The sequence below is a fragment of the Humulus lupulus genome, chromosome 3, assembly GCF_963169125.1.
Source record: "Humulus lupulus chromosome 3, drHumLupu1.1, whole genome shotgun sequence".
In the NCBI taxonomy this organism is placed as follows: Eukaryota; Viridiplantae; Streptophyta; class Magnoliopsida; order Rosales; family Cannabaceae; genus Humulus; species Humulus lupulus.
The window spans coordinates 21492206-21517692 of NC_084795.1; the positions used below are offsets into that span (position 1 = coordinate 21492206).

At 41.3% G+C, this 25487-nt stretch overlaps 2 protein-coding genes and 1 long non-coding RNA gene across 3 annotated transcripts; all 3 read right to left on the reverse strand.

Moving 5' to 3' along the window:
• Window positions 1–593: 593 nt before the first annotated feature.
• LOC133823767 (deacetylvindoline O-acetyltransferase-like) lies at window positions 594–1427 on the reverse strand. Its single transcript, XM_062256617.1, has one exon. It carries the CDS (start codon window positions 1425–1427, stop codon window positions 594–596), a length of 834 nt encoding a protein of 277 aa, XP_062112601.1.
• Window positions 1428–21253: 19826 nt separating this feature from the next.
• LOC133820994 (chromatin-remodeling ATPase INO80-like) lies at window positions 21254–22003 on the reverse strand. Its single transcript, XM_062253537.1, has 2 exons — window positions 21783–22003; window positions 21254–21679 (listed from the first exon to the last, which is right to left on the reverse strand). The coding sequence occupies exons 1-2, from the start codon at window positions 21990–21992 to the stop codon at window positions 21506–21508; spliced, it is 384 nt and encodes a 127-aa protein (XP_062109521.1). The 5' UTR covers window positions 21993–22003; the 3' UTR covers window positions 21254–21505.
• Window positions 22004–24221: 2218 nt separating this feature from the next.
• On the reverse strand, window positions 24222–25401 carry LOC133820995 (uncharacterized). The gene is made up of 3 exons (XR_009887255.1): window positions 24916–25401; window positions 24484–24546; window positions 24222–24318 (listed from the first exon to the last, which is right to left on the reverse strand). It is a non-coding gene; the product is annotated as an uncharacterized LOC133820995 (long non-coding RNA).
• Window positions 25402–25487: the final 86 nt, after the last annotated feature.

Consider the following 25487-nt stretch of genomic DNA (forward strand, 5'->3'; position numbering starts at 1 on the left):
AAATCTCACATCGATTACAATTGAAGTAATCATTTTATATTTTCATAGACTCAAACAAGGTCATTGAATTTGCTTTAATTTCTTTTAAAGAAAATGTTATCTTGGGCTCCATTATTGGTCCACCAGTTTGACTCTGAGGACATATTTTTTTCCGTCTCTTTTATAATGGATTTCAATATTTGTTTAGAAACCATATAAATTAATTAATAAACCAAGTATGCTCATCAACTTAATATATGGAAGAAACCCGTCTAGAAAATCTCGACGCCCATTTGTGGATGGATTATTAACTTGTTGAATATAATATATATTGTTTAATATTACAAAAAAATTATATTGTGTTACAGTACTGTTTAAGATAAAATAAAATATTTATGTAAAATTATTTGAGATAATAATTTATTAATTGTTATTGTTCATTAGAAACCAATTTTTAAACTTGGAGATAATGGTAACCAACTTATTCCATGTGTTCAAAATTCAAATACATAAATATATACAAGCCTACATAAAACAAACCACACAAAAGAGTTAAAACAAACAATTCTCAAACATAGTTTGATAAAAAATATGATGATGATGATGATATATTCTCACTCAATCTGACGAGACAAAAGAGAGAGGAACTCTTTATCAACTTCAAATTTGGCCATTTCTTCTGGACTGAAGCAAGCATAAGCCTCTATTTCATCACCTTTTTTGTTGTCTAGAAAGCCAAATATGTTACCGAAACATCTGTCAGCAGAACTCACCCAAATGGGCTTTCCATATCCAAAGTCAGCATCATACAGAGGAAACCTACACAAACTACTGAAGGCAAGCGCAGTCCCTTCTCCTCTGGCGAATGTCTCAGAACCTCTCTTAAGTGATTCGAAGTACTCATCTGATTTCTCAACACCTTGAAGATCTTCCACAAACTTCTTGTCGGTCTTTCTTATCTCTTCTCCTATCAGCCTTGCCAGCTCGTAAGAGTTCTCATTATCTTCCTCGGTATTGTTACTACTGATGATGGAAGGCAATGTCATGTTAGCATAAAAGTAGTTCCCGAAAGAGTTTTCAGGCAATGGCTTATCAAACCTGGGACGAATATTAACAGGGTGAAAGATAGGACATATTTTCCTTTTAACATCTAAGCCAGTCGCCACCACATATTGGCTATATAAGAAAGCAGATAACGCCTCAACACGAGAAAGCCGCCGCGACCACTTCGGCTTTGCATGGTTTTCTCCTCTGGTTTTTTCCTCGTATTTGTCTCTGAGAGCCTCAACCTTATGAGCATCAAACACAAACAACTTTGCCACGTTTGTGTTCTTCTTTGGGAGAGATATAGTTGGATCATAATCGCCAACATTCTTCAGTGGGAAAAGCGATGCAGAGATAAACGTAGGTCTTACTACCTTATTCTCTTCACCACGAGAAATGGCCATCCAACTTTTTGTAAACTCTAAGCAAGATAAAGCGTCTGTGATTTGATGTGAAATGCAGACACCAATGGCGATTCCGCCACAAGGAAAGATGTTGAGCTGGACGCCGAAAGGTAACTGTGCGTATTTGTCGAGCGGAAATGGAAGGAGATCGTTGAGTTCAACAGGGACAGGTTCTTAAGAACGTCCGAGAGTTGCCTCTTCAATACTCGAGCTTCAAAGAAGGGTGCTCCGTCGTCATGGCAGTCAACGCAAAAGTCCTTGGTGAATCTTCCGGCAAGCGGGTAGTAAAGGGTTAAGGTTTTGGACAAAGATTTTTTGAGCTTGTCGGATATGTCAGCGATGATGTTGTTGTTGTCGTTGGACCATTATTGATGTCATTTGGTGAGTATTAGTAGATGAAAGGACTATAGTGTCAGGTCCCGACCAATGACCCTCGACCAGTGGGCGCACATCCTGCGCACGGACTCGTACGGACGAATGGGCCGAGTAATGTCACGACCAGTGACGCGGCCCATGAAGGGTCCATGGGGCTTGGGCAGTTTGGGGATTACTTAGCATGGATGTACTCCTCCTTCTTAAGTAACTTAGCATAGTGGGTTTACTCCCTAAATGGGCCGGTCATTTAGTTTATGGGCTTGTCCATGTGCTTTATGTAGATATTTTAAAGGGAAATGGATGGTGGGGAGCTTGCCACTTGTCGACCTAGGGTGTTCTCTAGTTTCCTATATAAAGGGCAAGACCCTCACTTGTTTAGGGGGCTGCCATTACATTTCTCTATATTTTTACACCATATTTTTATCAATACAAAGCACGGATTCTTTGTACCTTGTTGCCTTGTTCCTTTCATTAAGTTGCTTACACTCTTTCGGAGTGGTTTTCCATACCCACTCTTTTAGGCTGACTTTGCCGACGGACTGGTGAAGTGCCGCACTCCCTAACCTCGGTGGGTTCGAAGCGTGTCAGGTGGTATCAGAGCTGATTCAAAGGAGAAAGAGTAGAACTAATGACGGACCAACCAATGGCGGAAGCCACGAAGCAAGTGTCTAAAATGAAAGCCGATCTAAGAGAAGTGGTAACTGAACTAGAAAAACGTCTCGAAACCAATGTTTACCTTGTCCATGCCATGGATTCCCGGATTGGAGGCCTTGAAGAAAAATGCAAGGATCTAGAAGCAGAAGATGCTGCTATACACGGCTCCATTTCGGATGCTCTTCAAATGCAGGCCGAAGGTCTGTGTGATGAAGTCGGAACCATGAGGGATTTTCTCCTCACCGGAATAAATTCAGTAAGAGAAAGGCTCGACGTCATGGAGGTGAATGAAAGGGAGAGAGACATAGAGCACCGTGAGATGCTCAACCGGCAGGAGAAGGCGAATACAGCCACCATGGCCAAGCTTGAAGAAATCTAAGCCGATTGGGCCATGTGTAGAAGAGCCGCGTCCGGAGGTGGAGTTTCCACCCCCTCGGTTCACAAAATTGAAATACCGAAACCAAAGGCTTTTGGCGGGTCGAGGAATGCCAAAGAAGTTGACAACTTCATATGGGGCCTAACTCAGTATTTCGAAGCTACCAACATCACTGATGAGGCAGTAAAAATCCGAACCTCGGCGATGTACTTATCCAATACTGCCATGTTATGGTGGCGCCGAAGGCATGGCGAGATTGGAAGACAACTCTGCGTGATGGACTCTTTTGAAGATTTCAAAAGAGAGCTAAAGAAACAGTTCTACCCCGAGAATGCACTAGATGATGCTAAGGGCCAGTTAAGACGGCTTAAACAAACTGGCGGGATCCGAGAGTACGTAAGAGATTTTACAACTTTGATCCTCGAAGTCCCGAACACCACCGAAGAAGACTCACTGTTTAAATTCATTGATGGATTACAACAGTGGGCTAAAGTTGAGTTAAGGCGGAGGAATGTTCAAGATCTTTCCTCAGCCATCGCAGTGGCCGAGAGCTTAACCGACTATACTTCTAAAGAATCCTCCAGACTGAAGGAAACAAAGACGTTTGTTAGCCCGAGGAGCGGAGGAGGAGAACAGTGGAAGGCTCGAGGGACGACCGATGCTAGTGCGAGTCAAAAGGGGAAGACTAAGGAGATGGCCACACGAGACACTGTTCGATACTCTGTCTGTGCTGGGCCACATTGGGCGCGGGAATGCCCACAAAAATGGCTGTTGAATGCTCAGGCAATCATTAAGCAAAGGGAGCTCGAAGAACAACGAAGACTCGAGGAGCAAGGAGCCAGGTGCGGCTCGATGAAATTGTTGAAAGCCCTGAAAGCCACCCCACGAACAAGAGCAGATGGCTAGATGTTCGTGGACGTCATCCTCAACGGAACGAAGATGACGACGCTGGTTGATACAGGTGCGTCTCACAATTTCTTGTCACCCTTTGGAGCGAGGAGCGTTGGGGTAAAGCCTGCTCATGAAGGCAGGGCACTGAAGACGGTGAATTCAGTGCCTATCCCAATAACCGGCGTTGAGACCAGTCTTGGTGAATGCATTGGTCGGACTAATTGGTTGATAATGAACATGGACGACTACGACGTTGTCCTAGGGATGGAATTCTTTGATCAGACAAAGGCCATCCTCATTCCCTACGCCAATCAGGTTTGCATCTCTGATGATGCCGGTCCGTGTGTTGTTTCTACCCGAACAGCCATGGAAATTGAAGAGCGAGCGTTGTCCGCCCTTCAATTCAAGTGAGGAATGCACCAGGAGGGTGTGAGTTACCTTGCTATACTGAAGGAGTTTGATGATGAGGTATTATCAGCCCCGACGGTGGAACTCGATGAAGTACAAAGAGTACTGAATGAGTTTGAGGACGTGATGCCGGATGCCTTGCCTACGCAACTACCCCCTCGACGTGGTGTGGACCACGAGATCGAGATAGAAGCTGGTGCCAAGCCTCCCACGATGTGTCCTTATTGGATGGCTCCGTCGGAGTTAGCCGAGCTGCGTAGTCAGTTGAGAGAGTTTCTCGTCGCTGGCTTAATCAGACCCTCTAAGGCACCCTTTGGGGTGCCTGTGTTGTTCTAGAAGAAGAAGGACGGGAGCCTTCGGATGTGCATCGACTATCGGGCACTTAACAAGATTACCATAAAAAATAAGTACCCGATACCGCTGATCGCGGATTTGTTCAACCAGTTAGGAACTGCTCGATACTTTACCAAACTTGATCTTCGCTCCGGCTACTATCAAGTGAGGATTAAAGAGGGTGACGAGCCGAAGACCACATGCGTGACTCGGTACAGCTTGTACGAATACTTGGTGATGCCCTTCGGTCTTACCAATGCCCCGGAGACGTTCTGCACATTGATGAACAAGGTATTCCAAGATTACCTTGATAAATTTATTGTTGTCGATTTGGATGATATAGTCATATATAGCAACAATCTGGAAGAACACTTCGACCACTTGAAGTTAGCTTTTGCTTTGCTAAGGGAAAATCAGCTCTTTGTCAAAAGAGAGAAGTGCACCTTTCCGAACAACGAATTAATGTTCTTGGGTCACAAAATCAGAGACGGACTTCTGATGATGGATAGGGCCAAGGTGGTGGCTATCCAGGATTGGGAACCCCCGAAGAAAGTCCCTGAACTAAGGTCCTTCCTTGGTTTGGTGAACTACTATCGACGGTTCATCAAAAACTACTTTGCCCGAGTAGCTAAACTGACCTACATGCTCAAGAAAAACAAACCTTGGGTATGGGACACTGCTTGCCAAAGCGCGTTCGATGACTTGAAGGACGCGGTTGCTGTTGAACCTTTGCTGGTCCTGCCTGACTGCGCAAAGCCCTTTGAGGTGCACATTGATGCATCCGACTTTGCCATAGGAGGAGTCCTGATTCAAAACGACAGACCGGTTGCCTTCGAGAGCCGCAAGCTCAACGAGACCGAGCGGCGGTATACGGTCCAAGAAAAGGAGATGATGGCTGTGATTCATTTTCTGAGAGTATGGCGCCATTATCTCCTCGGATCCTTCTTTGTTGTCATGACTGACAACATAGCCATAAGTTACTTTCAAACTCAGAAGAAGTTGAGCCCGAAGCAGGCTCGATGGCAAGATTTCCTTGCTGAGTTTCACTACTCGCTAGAGTATCGACCAGGGAAAGTAAACGTGGTCGCGGATGCAATGAGTAGGAAGGCATCCCTTGCTGGGCTCAGTCGACCACTGGATACTCTTGTGGCTCGGATTAAAGAAGGCTTGGCACATGATCCCTTGGCCAAAAGTTTGATTACTATGGTCGAGGAGAAGAAGACTCAAAAATTTTGGCTGGTCGATGGGTTACTCTATGCTAAGAGTCATCGAATATATGTGCCCAAATTTGCCAGTCTTTGAAGGGAACTCATCAAGGAATGCCACGATTCCTTATGGGCTGGGCATCCGGGAATGAAGCGCACCTTGGCGCTCATAAAGGTGATTTACTATTGGCCTCAACTTCATGACGATGTTGAAGCTTATGTTCGCACTTGTCTTATCTGCCAGCAAGACAAACCAGAACAGTGCTCACCAGGCGGGTTGCTGGTCCCTTTGCCCATTCCTGATAAACCATGGGAAAGTTTATCTATGGATTTTATTACTGGCTTTCCTAAGTCAGATGGTTGCGTGAGCATAATGGTGGTTGTTGATCGATTCAGCAAGTACGCAACCTTTATCCCGGCCCCGACCGAATGTACGGCGGAAGTAACAGCGAGACTATTCCTAAAGCACGTTGTGAAATTTTGGGGGATACCCTCAAGTATCATAAGTGATAGAGACCCTCGTTTTACTGGTCGCTTTTGGACAGAGTTGTTTAAACTCCTTGGTACGAAATTAAACTTCTCTACTTCATTTCACCCTCAAACCGACGGACAGACTGAGAGGGTGAATGTGCTGGTTGAGTTATATCTGAGGCACTATGTTAGTGCGAATCAGAAAAATTGGGCAAGTCTGCTTGACGTTGCCCAGTTTTCATACAACCTTCAGCGAAGTGAGTCCACGAGCAAGAGACCGTTTGAGCTGGTCGTGGGAATGCAACCTCAAACGCCTCACGCGCTGGTCACGAATTATGACGGGCAGAGTCCCGCGGCGTTTAGGTTTGCGAAAAATTGGAGCGAACAAGCCGAGTTGGCTAGGGCTCACCTGATGCGAGCCCAGAAACGGATGAATAAGTGGGCGGATAAGAAGAGAAGGCAAGTCAAATTCCAAGAAGGTGATCTTGTCTTGGTAAAGATGTTGCCTCAATAGTTCAAAGCCTTGCGGAGATTCCACAAAGCTTTGGTTCAGAAATACGAAGGCCCATTCCTGGTGCTCCGGAGAGTAGGCCAGGTCGCCTACAAACTTCAGCTGCCTCCACAGTTGAATATTCATCCAGTATTCCACGTAAGTATGCTGAAGCCTTATCATGGTGACGAAGAAGACCCCGAGCGGGGAGTGTCCAAACGAGCCCCTACGGCAATGACTACTTCTTATGATAAGGAAGTCGAGTGTATTCTGGCCGATAGAGAAGTTTGGAAGAAGAGGATCCCTAGATACATAGAATACTAAGCTAAGTGGAAAGGTTTGCCATACCAAGAGGTTAGTTGGGAACCAGAATCCCTTCTTTGGAAATTCAGAGATCACATCCTACGTTACAAGGATGGTGATGCGACGGGGACGTCGCGAACTTAAGTGGGGGAGGGTGTCAGGTCCCTACCAGTGACCCTCGACCAGTGGGCGCACATCCTGCGCACGGACTCGTACGGACGAATGGGCCGAGTAATGTCATGACCAGTGACGCGGCCCATGAAGGGTCCATGGGGCTTGGGCGGTTTGGGGATTACTTAGCATGGATGTACTCCTCCTTCTTAAGTAACTTAGCATAGTCAGTTTACTCCCTAAATGGGCCGGCCATTTAGTTTATGGGCTTTTCCATGTGCTTTATGTAGATATTTTAAAGGGAAATGGATGGTGGGGAGCTTGCCACTTGTCGGCCTAGGGTGTTCTCTAGTTTCCTATATAAAGGGCAAGACCCTCACTTGTTTAGGGGGCTGCCATTACATTTCTCTATATTTGTACACCATATTTTTATCAATACAAAGCACGGATTCTTTGTACCTTGTTGCCTTGTTCCTTTCATTAAGTTGCTTACACTCTTTCGGAGTGGTTTTCCATACCCACTCTTTTAGGCTCTTTTAGGCTGACTTTGCTGACGGACTGGTGAAGTGCCGCACTCCCTAACCTCAGTGGGTTCGGAGCGTGTCAATAGGCTTGGGATGATATTGGGTCAACGAAAGACAGTTGATATCGGCGTTGGTGGTCAGGGGTTGGAGAAGAAGGTTTGATAATATCTTTAGAGGTTACTTCAACCTTCATTTTTTTTTTCTTTTTTGAAAACTATATAAGCTAGCTTTAAGGTGATAAAACCTAGCGGAACAATATGTACATATATATATACCAAAATTGTGTTATACTTGTGTGAATAAAGTTCTTCTTATTGTGTTACGAATAAGATTTGTGAACAATAAGATCTACGAAGAAATCATGAAGAGAGGGAAAAAACGTTATCCACTACTTCGAATATGAGAACTGATGCCTGGACGCGTTGAAATTAAGGATAAGCCAACCAAATGCAAATTTTTCACCCCTTACCTACTCTTAATTGCTCTAATAAGATTATAATGTTTTTCAATGTTCCTTTGAATTAGAAGTAATAAGGACCCGACCTACCTCCATAGTTTATCCAATTAATTAACTCTAGACTTTTTGGAATACGCCATGTGCAAAAGGTCTTATAATAATTTTTAATAAATCAATAAATTTGGATATGAATCGTTATTAGATAATTATCTTCAACAAGTCCTAATCTCAAATAATAATGAAAGTCAAGTGGGAAACCAATTATGATGAGTATTAGTTAAACTCAAAGTGTCGTAGTTCAAATATATCCTTGCCCCTTTATTAAGAAAGCATGTGTATAATATAGCAATGGTCATTATTGGTGTCATGGATTTTATACACTACAAGAAAAAATACTTTTAATAACACCAAAAATGTGTTATCAAAACCTACGATAACACTTTCTGATGTGTTAAGACAGACTATGTTATCGTAGGTCAGGGTACTTTACATAACACTTTATCAGTGTTATACAGATGTGTTATTGTACTGTCAACGATAACACAATTTCTGAGTTATTTTAATATATAGATAAGTGTTGAATTATGTTATTTATAGTCAATACTATAACACTTTTTTTGTGTTATACTACACTTTAGTATAACACTTTTTTTCTGTTATACTACACTTTACTATAACACATCTTTTGTGTTATACTATACTTTAGTATAACATATCTTTTGTGTTATACTATACTTTAGTATAACACATTTTTTTATGTTATACTACACTTTAGTATAACACATGTGTTATATTAGCTTAGAGAAACATAATTTTTTTTTACTTACACAAAACTAGGAAAACAAATAGGAAAGTTGAAGTCAAATAAAGTAACATAAATAGATTTTTATTAATTACTCAAATGTAATTACAATATTTAGTCTACTAGTCTAGGCTTAAGAAATCATATTACAACATAATTTATGCCCAATTCTGATTCCTTTATCACCAAATACAAAACAAGAAATGTATACAAAAATTAGTGAAATACATTCTTCCATTCTTTGCATCAATATCTCGATGGCTTTGCAGTTTCCATTCTTTGCATCAATATCTCGATGGCTTTGAAATGTCTAAAAATCAATTAGAATTTTACATCAACTAGTTAGGCTTATAGTAAGGTATTGTAACGACCTGGCTACCCCAGAACAGTTACGGTGAACGGTGGACCGGAAATTTGACTCGTTACCCGAGTCCTTTGGTCAAAAACGTGCTCTAAGTGTAATTAACAAGTTAAGGTGTAAAACCAATAAAAAGGAAATGGAGATTTTATTACAAACTGCTCTGCAGAGCTAAACAAAACATTTACAAGTGGTTCTCAGTACAAAATGGTCATTACAGTTTTAAATTTACAATCCCGCCGACCTAAGCAGCAAAAATAGGGTAAACCCCCTAGTTCCTCTGAGAACACCATGACCGTGGCGGTCAAGCGGCCGCATATGTACACACCACCACATCAGCTCTCCACTCAAGGCTAGGTGAGCTTTTCTTTCCCTTTACCTGCACCACATAGCACCCATGAGCCAATGCCCAGCAAGAAAACATAACATTTTTCAATAACATTATCAAATGATTATCATTATAATCATACTGAACATAAAGCTTTCAACAAGAAAATGAACATCACATGATTTTAGCGGGAGAGTGGCTGTTAAGTAAGCCACTAGCCTCCAAGCTCTCTTTTCTAGCGGGAGAGTGGCTGTTAGGTAAGTCACTAGCCTCCAAGCTCTGTTTGTTCATCGACCCTCAGGGTCGGTCAGGCATTAATGCTCCTTGGGTCATTCAATGCTAATAATCGATTAGATCTAATCTTTATTGGCTTGCGTGAACCACGCTAAGACCATCATTGACTAATAAGTCAGCGCTAAGTGACCAGCGTCCAGTATCACCGCCGAACTTGACTAATAAGTCACAGCTTCACAACTGACACTAACACCTTTGCCAATTTTGACTGACAAGTCAGTGCAACGTGACCAGTGCCCAGTACCACTGCCGAACCTGACTAATCAGTCAACGCTTCACAGTTGATACTAGCACCTTTGCCAAACCTGACTAATTAGTCAGTGCTATGCACAAGCAAACAACATACGCTAAGCATCCATATTCAATCCGTGTCCATATTACACAATCAACATGCCTTACAAATATCCATGCATGTCACACTTGGGGTGCAGTTTTCTTACCTCTGGTTCGAGCAAGAACAAATAAAAGAGTGACCCTAAGAATGATCAACCTCTGGGTCCCTTAGCGGTTACCTAGTCATAACCAAATTATGGGGTTCCATCAATAAAATGAATAATAAAAAGTTCCCAAACCAAAACCTAAACTCTGGAACCTCAAACACTACTCAACTGGGTAGTAGGTTCAATCCCGAGGCCTTAGGTTTGAATCCCCATGCTAAAAACACATTTTTGGCAAAATTGACCTTAAGGGCCGCGGCCCTCCCCTGCTGCGCCGCGGCGCGCCCTTCAGCCAGAAGGGGCCTTCCCTGCCAGATGCCAACGGCCGCGGTGCTCCCCTGCTGCGCTGCGGCGCTCAGCCCAGAATGGCTAAGTCGGCCACACGAACCAGTTTTCTCCCCTGAGCTCTTTCCTCTCAAACCAGCCCTTCAAACCCTCTCTAAACTTCTTCCAAACACACAATTAAACCCCCAAATAACACCCATAGCTCACCCTCATCAAACCCTAATAAAAAACAACATGAAAACTCCCTTTAATCCTCATTTCCCACATCAAATTTTAAAGTTGAATTCCTAAAACGAAAACAGAGCAAACATGGATACTAAGGGCTAAAAACTTGCCTCAAGTTCAGGTTATGGTGCTCTTCCACAATGGAACACTCTCCCAAAGTACCAAGGCTTAGCTCCCAAGCTCAAACCTTCAACAAATTCACAAAACTCACAAGGAAGAAGAAGCAAGAAGAAGGTACGGGAAGAGAAAGAAAGGCTTCTGTTTTTACTCTGTTTTATCCACAGCCTTCCAAGCTCAACATATATCCAAACCAAAAGACTAAAATACCCCTAGGTCTTTAAAAGTTTCTAAAGCCAACCCAAGGGCAATTTTGGTACTTTCCACCTATACCGTTAATCATAATTAACGCTTCCCAATTCCCGCTAATCTCAACATCCCCAAACACCAATAATTCACATCCCGTTACCCTTTAATCCCCGGTAACACTCTAATCATTAAAAACACCCCGAGACTCACCCCGAGCCCCGAGCTTAAGCCCGTTATGACCAAACCGATATTTAACATTCCTTGATCGTCTCATGCCAAATAGCCCGAACAAATCCACATCATAATGTGGTCTCAAATTATATCACCAACATGCGAACAATTAGTCAATTTACCCTCAACGGGCCAAATTACCATCACACCCCTGTGGATAGAAATATGGACTCACATGCATTGCATTTCACATCATATCATAATATAATCAATATATACATGCATTCAATCATTTAATAACATAATTAAGCAAGTATGGCCCTCCCGGCCTACTGTTCACGCCGTTAAATACATCGGAGAATTCAGGGCATTACAACTATCCCCTCCTTACTGAAATTTCGTCCCCGAAATTTACCTGAACAGCTCGGGATACTGACTCCGCATATCTGACTCCAGCTCCCAGGTCGCTTCCTCGACCTTGTTGTTCCTCCACAACACCTTAACCAAAGGTATTGTCTTATTCCTGAGGACCTTTTCCTTTCTATCAAGTATCTGAACTGGCTGTTCCTCATAGGAGAGATCTGGCTCAAGCTCCAGATCTTCATAACTCAGAATATGGCCCACATCAGATACATATCTCCGAAGAGCTGATACATGAAACACATTATGCACGGCAGACAACGCCGGAGGCAAAGCCAATCTGTAAGCCACCTGACCAATCCTCTCCAGGATCTCAAATGGACCTACAAATCTAGGACTCAGCTTGCCTTTCTTCCCAAACCTTCTCACCCCTTTCCATGGTGAGACTCTGAGGAAAACATAGTCTCCTACCTGGAACTCCACGTTCCTACGCTTGGGATCTGCATAGCTCTTCTGTCTACTCTGAGATGCAAGCATTCTAGCTCTATCCTTCTCAATAGCCTCACTGGTCCTCTAAACTGTGTCAGGACCTAAGTATCTCCTTTCTCCCGTCTCATCCCAATGGATAGGAGATCTACACTTCCTACCATATAGCATCTCATAAGGTGCTACTCCAATGGTAGAGTGGTAACTATTGTTGTAGGAGAATTCTATCAAAGGCAGATACTTACTCCAAGAACCACCGAAATCCAGCACACACGCTCTCAGCATGTCCTCCAAAATCTGGATCGTCCTCTCAGATTGCCCATCTGTCTGAGGATGATAAGCCGTACTGAACTTCAATTTTGTCCCCATGGCTTTCTGCAAACTCCCCCAAAACTTGGAAGTAAAAGTGGGGTCCCGATCTGACACGATCGACCTAGGTGCACCATGGAGCCGCACGATCTCTCTCACATAGAGATCTGCATATTGATCAACTGTATATGTAGTCCTCACTGGCAAGAAGTGAGCTGACTTGGTATAGCGATCCACTATCACCCAAACGGAATCATGCTGACCAGTAGTCCTGGGCAAGCCCACCACAAAATCCATCGTGATGTCTTCCCACTTCCACTCAGGAATATCCAGAGGATGCAGTGACCCTGCCGGCCTCTGATGCTCAGCCTTGACCTGCTGACATGTCAAGCACTTAGCTACATACTCCACTACATCTCTCTTCATCCCCGGCCACCAATATAACGATCTCACATCCTGATACATCTTTGTGGTGCCTGGATGCAAAGAGTAAGGTGTAGTATGAGATTCATCCAGAATCTCTCGTCTCAATGTAGTGTCTAACGGAACACATATCCGCCCTTTATATCTCAACAAGCCTACCTCTGACACTATATAATCTATGGATGCTCCAGCCAAAACATCCTCCCTGATCTTGATCAGCTGAGGATCACTCAACTGACCCTCTTTAATTCTCTCTAACAGTGTAGACTGTAGCGCAATATTAGCCAGTTGGCCCACCAGCAACTCTATACCAGCTCTGGTCATATCATCTGCTAACTCTCTGGCTATCAGCCTCATACCATGAATCTGCCCCGGACCCTTCCGGCTCAAGGCATCAGCTACCACGTTGGCTTTCCCTAGGTGATACAAAATCTCACAATCATAGTCCTTCACTAACTCCAGCCAATGCCTTTGCCTCATATTCAGGTCTTTCTGGGTGAAGAAATATTTCAGGCTCTTGTGGTCTGTATAAATCTCACACTTCTCTCCATAGAGATAGTGCCTCCATATCTTTAAGGCAAAAACCACAGCTGCCAACTCCAGATCATGAATAGGATACCTCTTCTCATACTCCTTTAACTGACGAGAAGCATAGGCAATAACCCTCTCTGATTGCATCAAAACACAGCCCAAACCCTGATGAGAAGCATCACAGTAAATCACAAACTTCTCCTGGTCTGTCGAAAGACTCAGAATCGGAGCTGTAATCAATCTCTGCTTCAGTTCCTGGAAGCTGTTCTCACACTTATCTGACCACACAAATCTCTGGCTCTTGCGTGTCAGCTCAGTCAAAGCACTAGCAATCTTTGAGAACCCTTCCACGAACCGTCTGTAATAACCTGCCAATCCAAGGAAACTTCTAACCTCAGAAGCATTCTTTGGCCTTTGCTAATCTCTGACCGCTTCGATCTTTGCTGGATCTACCTTAATCCCCTCCTTACTGACAATGTGTCCAAGAAAGGATACCTGAGACAACCAGAACTCACACTTCTTGAATTTAGCAAACAATCTATGTTCTCTCAGTCTCTGCAGAACCAACCTCAGATGCTGCTCATGTTCCAACTCAGTCTGAGAATACACCAGAATATCATCGATGAAGACGATCACAAACTGGTCTAGGTAATCCTTGAACACTCTGTTCATCATATCCATGAAAGCGACAAGAGCATTAGTCAACCCAAATGACATAACCAGAAACTCATAATGCCCATACCTGGTACGAAAAGCAGTCTTCGGTATATCTCCCTCCTTGACCCTCAACTGATGATAACCAGAACGAAGGTCAATCTTAGAGAATACCTTCATACCCTGCAACTGATCGAACAGGTCGTCTATCCTTGGCAAAGGATACCGGTTCTTAATTGTCAACTTATTCAGTTCCCTGTAATCTATACACATTCTCAGAGAACCATCTTTCTTCTTTACAAACAGAACTGGCGCACCCCAGGGTGAGAAACTAGGTCTAATGAAACCCATATCCAGCAGCTCTTGCAACTGCACTTTCAATTCTTTCAACTCAGCTGGGGCCATTCTGTATGGTGCTCTAGACACTGGCTCCGTCCCTGGTGCCAGTTCTATAACGAACTCAATCTCTCTGTGTGGTGGCAACCCTGGCAAATCCTCTGGAAACACATCCAGAAACTCACATACAAGTCTAGTATCCTCTGGTCCCACTGGCATGACCTGGGTGGTGTCAACCACACTAGCTAAGAATCCAATGCATCCTCTCTGCAAAATATCCCTGGCCCTCAACACAGAAATCATAGGAACACGAGGTCCATGCACAGTACCAACAAATACAAAAGGATCCTCACCTTCAGGCTCAAAGGTGACCATCTTCCTTCTGCAGTCAATAGTTGCCCCATACTTTGCCAACCAATCCATACCCAGTATCATATCAAAGTCAGTCATAACTAACTCTATCAAATCCACTGACAACTCTCTGCCCTCTACTGTCACTGGCAAAGATCTGACCCATCTTCTGGATACCACTATCTCCCCAGTGGGTAACAATGTACCAAACCCCACAGCATAGAAATCACAAGGTCTACACAACCTATCAATAATGCTACTAACAACAAAGGAATGTGTAGCACCAGAATCAATTAACACATGATAAGGGGTTCCTGCACTAAGAAGCTGACCTGTAACAACTGAGGGGGAAGCCTCAGCTTCTGCTTGAGTCAACGTGAACACTCGAGCTGGGGCCGAGCTGTCCACCTTTCTGGGTTCCTCTTTCCCCATCTGAGGGCAGTCTGTCTTAAGGTGACCCACTACTCCACACAAATAGCAGGCCTTTGCTCTACACTCCCCCAAATGGCGCCTCTTGCATCTAGGGCATTCAGGACGAGCCTTCCAGGCTTCACTGCTCCCAGGACGACCTACTGTAACACCACGAGGTCTCCTGTCAGGACCTGGAACTGGGAAGGTATCAGGAACCTTCCTCTTCTGATCGCTGGGGCCAACACCCCTACCAGAACCAACAAATGGGGAACCTGGCCTCCTGAAATCCCTTCTGGCTGCATTGTCACGCCAGATCTTAATCTCTGCACTCTCAGCTGTGAGTGCCTTCTCCACCACCTGTGCATAAGTAGTGACTCCTGCCATAGTGGTGATGCGAACGTCACGAGCTAACCTGGGCTGTAGCCCCTGGAGGAATCTCTCTCTCCTGGTCCCATCAGTGGGCACCAGCTCTTTGGCAAACTTTGCCAAACGGTCAAACCTTAAGGCATATTCAGTAACTGATAAGCTTCCCTGAAGTAGCCTCATAAACTCATCGGCCTTCGCCGCTCTTATAGCATCATTATAGTACTTCTCATTAAACAAAGTCTAAAATTCCTCCCAGCTCAGGAGATTAACATCTTTGGTCTGACCAACCACTTCCCACCATATCCGGGCATCTTCCCGAAACATATAGGCAGCACAAGCCACCCTCTCACTACCCACTACCTTCATAAAGTCAAGGATAGTGTTAAGCATGCTCATCCATTGTTCAGCTTTAATAGGATCAGCGCTTCCTTCAAAAACAGGAGGTTGCTGTTTCCTGAACCGCCCATAAAGAGGTTCCAATCTGTTTTCAACCCCAGACTGCTGCCCAATAACTGGCACTGACACAGAAGGTGCCTCTGGTACATTAACCACTGCAGGCACTTGTTGCTGTCTCAGGAGACGAAGCTCCTCCAATTGTTTCAACACTATATCCTGCAAATCACTAAACAACTGCTGCCAGTTTGCAGGTGTTGGCTGTGGAATCTGGGAATGGTCATTCTCTTGACCCTGGCTATTGTCATTATTCTGACCCTGACCACTCTGGCCAGCTGTAGTGTCTGTCTGTCCTGGGTTCATCCTGTCACTGATACCTTACTGAAACAATAATAACCAATACGGCCAGTCAGGTAGTAATAACTAAACCTCTTGCCGCCTCACGGTTCAAGAACAAGCAGACAATTATCATATTCCACAGTCATTCAATATGATCAAACAGATACATGTTCATGGCACTCAGCACTCAGCACTCAGCATGTATCACACAACAGATCATAATATCACATGCATACAGGTAAAGCATTTGCACCACGTTTAGGCAGTTATGCACATAACTACATAAAGAGTTACCAAACCAAGAGTCGAGCTTGACTTCAGTGATGTGTGTACATGCCCAGCCAGTCTACAGGAACCTTAACCTTGGCATTGCTCTGATACCAAGTTGTAACGCCCTGGCTACCCCAGAACAGTTACGGTGAACGGTGGACCGGAAATTTGACTCGTTACCCGAGTCCTTTGGTCAAAAACGTGCTCTAAGTGTAATTAACAAGTTAAGGTGTAAAACCAATAAAAATGAAATGGAGATTTTATTACAAACTGCTCTGCAGAGCTAAACAAAACATTTACAAGTGGTTCTCAGTACAAAATGGTCATTACAGTTTTAAATTTACAATCCCGCCGACCTAAGCGGCAAAAATAGGGTAAACCCCCTAGTTCCTCTGAGAACACCATGACCGTGGCAGTCAAGCGGCCGCATATGTACACACCATCACATCAGCTCTCCACTCAAGGCTAGGTGAGCTTTTCTTTCCCTTTACCTGCACCACATAGCACCCATGAGCCAAGGCCCAACAAGAAAACATAACATTTTTCAATAACATTATCAAATGATTATCATTATAATCATACTGAACATAAAGCTTTCAACAAGCAAATGAACATCACATGATTTTAGCGGGAGAGTGGCTGTTAAGTAAGCCACTAGCCTCCAAGCTCTCTTTTCTAGCGGGAGAGTGGCTGTTAGGTAAGTCACTAGCCTCCAAGCTCTGTTTGTTCATCGACCCTCAGGGTCGGTCAGGCATTAATGCTCCTTGATTCATTCAATGCTAATAATCGATTAGATCTAATCTTTATTGGCTTGCGTGAACCACACTAAGACCATCATTGACTAATAAGTCAGCGCTAAGTGACCAGTGTCCAGTATCACCGCCGAACTTGACTAATCAGTCACAGCTTCACAGTTGATACTAGCACCTTTGCCAAACCTGACTAATTAGTCAGTGCTATGCACAAGCGAACAACATACGCTAAGCATCCATATTCAATCCGTGTCCATATTACACAATCAACATACCTTACAAATATCCATGCATGTCACACTTGGGGTGCAGTTTTCTTACCTCCGGTTCGAGCTGGAACAAATAAAAGAGTGACCCTGAGAACGATCAACCTTTTGGTCCCATAGCGGTTACCTGGTCATAACCAAATTATGGGGTTCCATCAATAAAATGAATAATAAAAAGTTCCCAAACCAAAACCTAACCTCTGGAACCTCAAACACTACTCAACCGGGTAGTAGGTTCAATCCCGAGGCCTTAGGTTTGAATCCCCATGCTAAAAACACATTTTTGGCAAAATTGACCTTAAGGGCCGCGGCCCTCCCCTGCTGCGCCGCGACGCGCCCTTCAGCCAGAAGGGGCCTTCCCTGCCAGATGCCAAGGGCCGCGGCGCTCCCCTGCTGCGCCGCGGCGCTCAGCCCAAAATGGCTAAGTCGGCCACACGAACCATTTTTCTCCCCTGAGCTCTTTCCTCTCAAACCAGCTCTTCAAACCCTCTCTAAACTTCTTCCAAACACACAATTAAACCCCCAAATAACACCCATAGCTCACCCTCATCAAACCCCAATCAAAAACAAAATGAAAACTCCCTTTAATCCTCACTTCCCACATCAAATTCTAAAGCTGAATTCCTAAAACGAAAACAGAGCAACATGGAAACTAAGGGCTAAAAAATTACCTCAAGTTCAGGTTATGGTGCTCTTCCACAATGGAACACTCTCCCAAAGTACCAAGGCTTTGCTCCCAAGCTCAAACCTTCAACAAATTCACAAAACTCACAAGGAAGAAGAAGCAAGAAGAAGGTACGGGAAGAGAAAGAAAGGCTTCTGTTTTTACTCTGTTTTATCCACAGCCTTCCAAGCTCAACATATATCCAAACCAAAAGACTAAAATACCCCTAGGTCTTTAAAAGTTTCTAAAGCCAACCCAAGGGCAATTTTGGTACTTTCCACCTATACCGTTAATCATAATTAACGCTTCCCAATTCCCGCTAATCTCAACATCCCCAAACACCAATAATTCACATCTCGTTACCCTTTAATCCCCGGTAACACTCTAATCATTAAAAACACCCCGAGACTCACCCCGAGCCCCGAGCTTAAGCCCGTTATGACCAAACCGATATTTAACATTCCTTGATCGTCTCATGCCAAATAGCCCGAACAAACCCACATCATAATGTGGTCTCAAATTATATCACCAACATGCGAACAATTAGTCAATTTACCCTCAATGGGCCAAATTACCATCACACCCCTGTGGATAGAAATATGGACTCACATGCATTGCATTTCACATCATATCATAATATAATCAATATATACATGCATTCAATCATTTAATAACATAATTAAGCAAGTATGGCCCTCCCGGCCTACAGTTCACGCCGTTAAATACATCAGAGAATTCGGGGCATTACAGGTATATAAAAAAATGGAAAAATAGAGTACAGTGTTAGCATTAAGACATTCAACAACATAAACCAAACTTACCTGCATGAGGGTGTTGAGAACATATTTACAAGATCTAGATGATGCTCCTGTCAAGCTGAGCCTCTAATACCTTGGAAGTACTAGGCCAGAGACAGATCGTGTAACCTCTCCACTTTGCTCTGCTACATCCAATCTACAATAAATCAAAGTTCAAAGTTAGTAGTCTAATAGGCTTGTATCAAAAGGACTCTCTAAATCCTGGTGACGAATTTTTTTAGCTATAAAAATAAAGTAAATGTCCTCAAACAAGTTCAAAAATATTGGACGCAATGCAATGCAATGCAACAATTTGAAAACCAAATAAGTGCAGCCCAACAGCAGGAATGAAGAAGCACCAACGTGACCTCTGTTTATGTCACAGCTAACTATAAAGAGACCTTTTAAACGCGTCAGCAATCAGCATGTTTTTTTATTTGATAGTCATCGAGCCTTAGTCCACGCCTGAGGGACAATCAGAGTAGCTCTTGCGGTGGAGCAGAAGAGGAATCATAGAAACCATCAAAATTCAGAACCAGATCATGAAAGAAAAGAAAAACCATAAGAAAAAAAAAGGAAACGAAACAGGTAAGGACTAAGAATTATCTAATAGCTTTACAGTAAAAGAACCAAACAGGTAGATAACAGATAAAAGCATGTTTAACAACACATGTTAACTTTTTAAACCATGTCCTTTGCTACACACAATGAAGCAGGGCACAATGAACTCATTTTAACGTGTAAGCTGATTTTATAACTTCTTTTATTGATTAATTTTGTTCCCGAGTCCCCTAGATGGCTGGTATGAATTGGATCAAAACTAAGCTTAGAAAACATAGAAACTTTAAAAATTTTGATAGCCCCTAAAATATACAAGCAAACAGAGCAAAGCCAACCTAGACATACTTTGGCATCAATGAGTTATCATAAAGGTTTATTTTAATGAGATTACAAATGATGGTAATAAGCATTATTACACAGAAAAATTATGCTCTACCACAGTGAGCAAGACAAACCTACACTAAAGTAGTGGGTCTATGTGTACATATAATCAAGTGGTGGTAATTGGTGGTTATTAAGTAGGAGAACACACCTGGAGAACACTCACATCTAGGTAGGTAAGTTGAGGACAACCTTTTGGAATGGCCATTATTCCAGCATCACCAATTTGATGACAGCCACTAACGTTTAGATACTGTAGGGAGTTACACTTACCAATGGCAACAAGTGCCTTGTCCCCGACCCTAATAATTAATATGCGAGTGAAGACAGAAATCAAAGTGTAATTCATACTCAAATATTTGTAATTCTATAAACAGTGAAAAGAAGAATTCACCTATCACAAAATCGGAGGCTAAGATCTGTCAGGGACTTGCAATTCTCTCCAAAAGCTACAATTCCTCTGTTTCCAATCTATAACCACAAAGAAGGATATATATGCTGTCACAAATAATTCACATGGTAACTACCAGACCGACCACTAAAAGAAAACTTTTTAACAGAAGTCAATCAAATACATCATATAAACAATGAAGTATTCTTCAGTAACAATGATATGGTATTAAATATGGAAGAGTGAGTAAAGAGAATAAAAATTCTACTCTACTAATACCATTAAAACCAAACACATAAAACACTGTCTCTAAGAGAAACACATAAAACACTGTCTCTAAGAATCACTATTAATTATTCATTTATTTTTATTTCTGATTAAAAAAATACAAAACATAGGGAATTTATAGATAATTATTAATATATATATATATGTGATGAATTTTCTAAGAATATAGTCACTGGTCTGGTCTTATAGCAATGATATATAAAGTAATCCATGGTCAAATTTAATGAACAAGTTTAATGAAAAGAAAGGCAAACATACATGCATGGAACAACCTGCATACTGAATTCTGATTAAGCCATTAATAGCAGAATTAACACAGACTGCTCTGACTAAATCATTGGTAGCAAAAGCAACATAGATTAAATTAAATAATACTAATGTAGTCATGATGATGAACAATAAGTTTTAAAGATACATAAAATATGCTTTCCAAGTCTTCAATAGCCATTAGTTCCATAACCACCACAACTATACATGCAATTTTTATAAGAAGCACGTTGCAAATTCTAAACTTTTGTACAAGGAATCGAATAGGAGCTTCCAGAATCCTACATAGTAAAGAGGAAGAAACTAAGAAAAACACCAATTTTAATAAATAATTAAAAAGAAGGATCACAGTTGCATCTTATTTTCCTAATTCGGATTAAAAGTAACCAAGTTTGGTAAAATCTAAAAAATAAAAAATAAGTTCAGCCTTCTGTGGGAACTAATAATGTGTTTCCCAGCCTTCCTCAGGACTTGTAAAAAACCAGCAACCAAAAAGTAGTGGAAACGTGACATGGATGTAAGGTGATATGGAAATAAGTTCTACAATGCTATTCATTTTCATTTTTATTTTATTTTATGTTAAACTACATACAGGGGAGATGGGTGAGGACATGTGGGGGATGGAGCTTATTTGAAAAGAATAATAACAATACAAGAGATTTTGCATAGTTATGTATATTAAAAGAAAGCAGCTATAAAAAGAACCTTGAATATTATAGGATTGCGACCTCCTGAGTAGTGTACATCCTCCAATTCCCCAAAGGGGGCAGGCAAAAGGGCGATGGGAATCTCACCAAAGTAGAGATATGTGCTTCCCTCACTCCTTTCGAATAACTCTGGATGATTACAGACCTGGCACCACACAGTAAAAAATAAATAAAAATTAGCTTCCTCACTTGATTGCTTGTAGCAATTAAATTAATTTCAGGAAAGGACGTGGAAAAGCATAGCTTACCTTCCTTAGCTGAATGACAATATTCATTAAATTAAGGAGTTTCTTGTCATTAAGTTGTCCATGATTGTTGTCAAATAACTCAGAAAGAGATATCTTGTTCTTGATAGCTCGATAAAAAGCTTGTTGTCGTGAACTCAATTTGCAGTGCACTGTGATCTCTGTTTTCCTGGTAAGCTCTGAAACTACATCTGTTTTAACTCGACGTATCATGAAAGGTTTTAATATTGAATGCTGTGAGAAGAATCGAAAGCACAATACAAGTCAGAAATCAATTTTTAGATGCATTCACTCGTACATTTAAAGGCAACAATGAGTGCATCATCTCTTCATTAACAATATGTAAACACTAATAGCAGCAATATTAACAAAGCCTATTTCTCAAAAAAAAAAAAAAAAAGCTTAAAGCTAGAAGAGACCTAAATGGTAAAAGCAAACAAATACCCTCACAGACCTCACCAAGGTCTCAAGCTCACGAAAAGTTGATACGTCAACACATGATTTGAGGCAACACATTTCTAATGTTAGCATTGCAAGTTAAAGTAATTGAATAATGTTGCATAAAAGAGAATCTTTGAAGATAAAGAAGAATCTGGGGAGGTGTTGTGGGAGAAGATCAGATTTTCGGTTACTATGTGTGTGTTCAAAGTAAAAGAGTTCAAAGACATCTCCTCAGATAATGTTTGGAATTGGCAGTGTATTTAGTAATATGTTTCTAAAGTTCTTATCTTTCCTTTTGAATGGTTTTGCCTTCTCTAAATTAGAGTCGGGCTTAGTTTTGGTTCTGTTAGTTTCAGCAGTTTATTTACATTTCTTCCTGTTTTTGCTATAGATTTCTCAATAGCTTGCTCCTATACCAGACTCTATATTTCCATATTTCCATAATCTCCTTTCTAGATTATTATCAGTCACAATATAAGCTGTAATTGTACAACTATGTTATGCATTTTCTTGTTTATAATAACAAATTTTTATTGAAGAATTCAAATAAGAAGAACATCTGGGAATTGAAGCTAATTCAGAGAATGATTATGATAACTAAAATGTAATAAAAGCCAAGAGAAGACAGAAGAGTCAACAACATTGTAAGAATAAAAAAGAATAGTACTTGAAACAGGAGTAGTTTAGAAAATATATTATTAAAATGATATCTAGACACCAGATGAAATTGATGATGGTTCCACTATAACAGCTAACAAAGCAGTTGCCCAACATCAAAATTTTAGCATATCTAGAAACTGTAGCTGCTTCAACCTCTCCACACATAATGAAAGATGCCAAAAATTATCAAATAGAACATAAGAAATTCAAATTTAATAATTCAATATTTCTGCAAATTTAAACATTAAAGGAATTACTAAGCACAGAGTTTAAACCCCTCCAACAGCTAAAAGATTTGGTATATGTGCTCATAATCACAATTGGTGGAGGGAGAAGAACAAGAATTATTCCCATACTTCCTACTTCCCCGGCACCATAATCAGCTCTAAACATAAAACTTCAAACAAGCTGGACTATTTTGTTAAATGGGTAATCACATGCATGTATAGCAAATTAACAACAATGCAGAACACACAAAATCTTATATGTCTGTGTTAGTGAAAAAGAGAAATTATTTACCACAACTCTTCCACACTGTTCTGTAATGGAGTACCAGTAATCAACAACTTGTTCTGCAATTTCCCAATTTCCCTTGTACAGAAATTTTAGCCTCATGGGCCTGCTCATAGATGACACACTACAAGCATTAGTAAAATATAGAAGCACTTTCTACTTGAGTGAGAATTTGTGTCTGCATACAATCAAAACCCAGTGAAGTAAACTACCCAATGAGCTCAAGGCCAAAACAATGAAGGAAATCAACCCTGAAAAGCAAGAGCAGAAACAACACAAACTAGGGATCCAAATGCATATTCATCTGATGCTAACAAATGATGCATTGCATGATAGCCTTGGTTGAGGATCAAAATGCTGGATAAGCCTACACAGTTTTAGGCTTGGTTAAAAAACAAAATGGACCTTGCAACACTGTCACAGATCAATGGGACACAGTTTTGGGCACAAAAGAAGAATTTTTAAGGAATGCAACAGCTACATTACAGGGCTATTTTCTATTCTTATAAGAAAGGAGAGGACCAAAATACTAGTTACAAAGACCCGTTACCAATTAGAAATAATATGAGCATCCTATGCAAACATAAGTGCTAAAGTCCAAAGATAAGAAAATTAAGAACCTCATTTCTGAAAGCCTGGCCAATTTGAGCAGCAGCAAAAGGAAGCTTGTTCCCATTGTAATGGTACAAGTTTTTGAAGTTAACAAATATGCCCTGTGCAGTTTCTGGCCGCATTAACCTACAGCAGAGGAGATTTAATTACATATCATTACTGACCAAACAGGAGTCTTAATAAAAAAGAATCGCTAAGAAAGAAATAGTACCTCATTTGCCGCTGCCTTGAAACGAACATATATAACAGATGCCTCTACACCCTCAGCAAGAGATGCCTTGCTGCTACTATTGCTCCGGATTGCTGACTGAACCTGATGAAGAAACAATAACCATATAGAACCAGAACGTTTTCTTTTTTAGGTAACAAACTGAGCACTTGATTTAAGACCAAAAGGAGACAGAAACAGAGGTCTACCAACCCAACAAAACAGCACAAAACAATGGAGCGCATTAATTCAACCCCTACATTATTTTACCTGAGAAGACGCACTTTTGAGTACAGAAAGTACATGAGAGCGAATCATACCCAATGCTCGAGACTGTCATAACAAAAAAATTACTCAATTATTGGAAATGGAAACAAATTTTAGTGGAAGAATGTGCAAAAATGTAACGTTATCTAATCAGCTATCTGCATAAATTTGTTTCTACCTGCAATTGTCAAAATTTGAGTAAGTAAACGCCGCATTCAGCATACTGTGGATTGTTTTCTACATACCTAATATAAAGTAGATAATGTTTAAGGTCATCAAGTTGATTGAGAAAATAAATGTCTCAACAAAATATGCTAGTAATTCCCTAAATCAACATATAAATTAATGGTACAACACAAGTAATATTTAATGAATGCAACTAAAGCAGCAAAAATAGATACATAAATATATATGATGTAAATAGCATCCCCTTACGCTATGCAGTCATCAAGGCGTTTCAGCAGAGGGAGGAAGTTCTCATTGACAACATTCATATTTGGAGAATAAAAATTTGTAGAGATATGCACAAGGATAGACAACAACAAATCATTTTGTAATGATAAGAACCGAATAGTTTAGTATAATACACTATCCAAGTTTTGAATCCAACAAATTGCAGTTCAGTTTATATTTCAATAATCAGCTCTCCAATTAAACTTTAAAGACTGGACACTAAGACTAATCTGACAAATTCAACTTTTACACTAAAAAAATTCAAGCAAAGAAAATGTTAGATAGTTCAAATGCATTACTAAATTATATTCATATTTCATTGCATGCATTTAAAAAAATCCAAACAGAAAAAATTACAAGCGGTATCATTATCAAAGCCTACCAACCTGTTAAAATGAGCTTAATTTATAAGGTTTTAAGAATGGTCTATTTTTCCCAACCCAACAACCAAAAAAATATTTTAAACCATTCAAAAGATTCTAGAAAAAAATAATTATTATTGGTATAAATCACTAAAACAAAATACAAGCAAGAGACCCAAGTACCCAACAGCC

Excerpts from the sequence above, each read along its gene's own strand:
- LOC133820994 (XM_062253537.1), bottom strand. The coding sequence starts at position 21,992 with ATGATACGTCGAGTTAAAACAGATGTAGTTTCAGAGCTTACCAGGAAA. Across the intron at positions 21,680-21,782 it reads TTGTCATTCAGCTAAGGAAG|GTCTGTAATCATCCAGAGTT; the intron begins GTAAGCTATGCT and ends GTGTGGTGCCAG.
- LOC133823767 (XM_062256617.1), bottom strand. The coding sequence starts at position 1,427 with ATGGCCATTTCTCGTGGTGAAGAGAATAAGGTAGTAAGACCTACGTTT.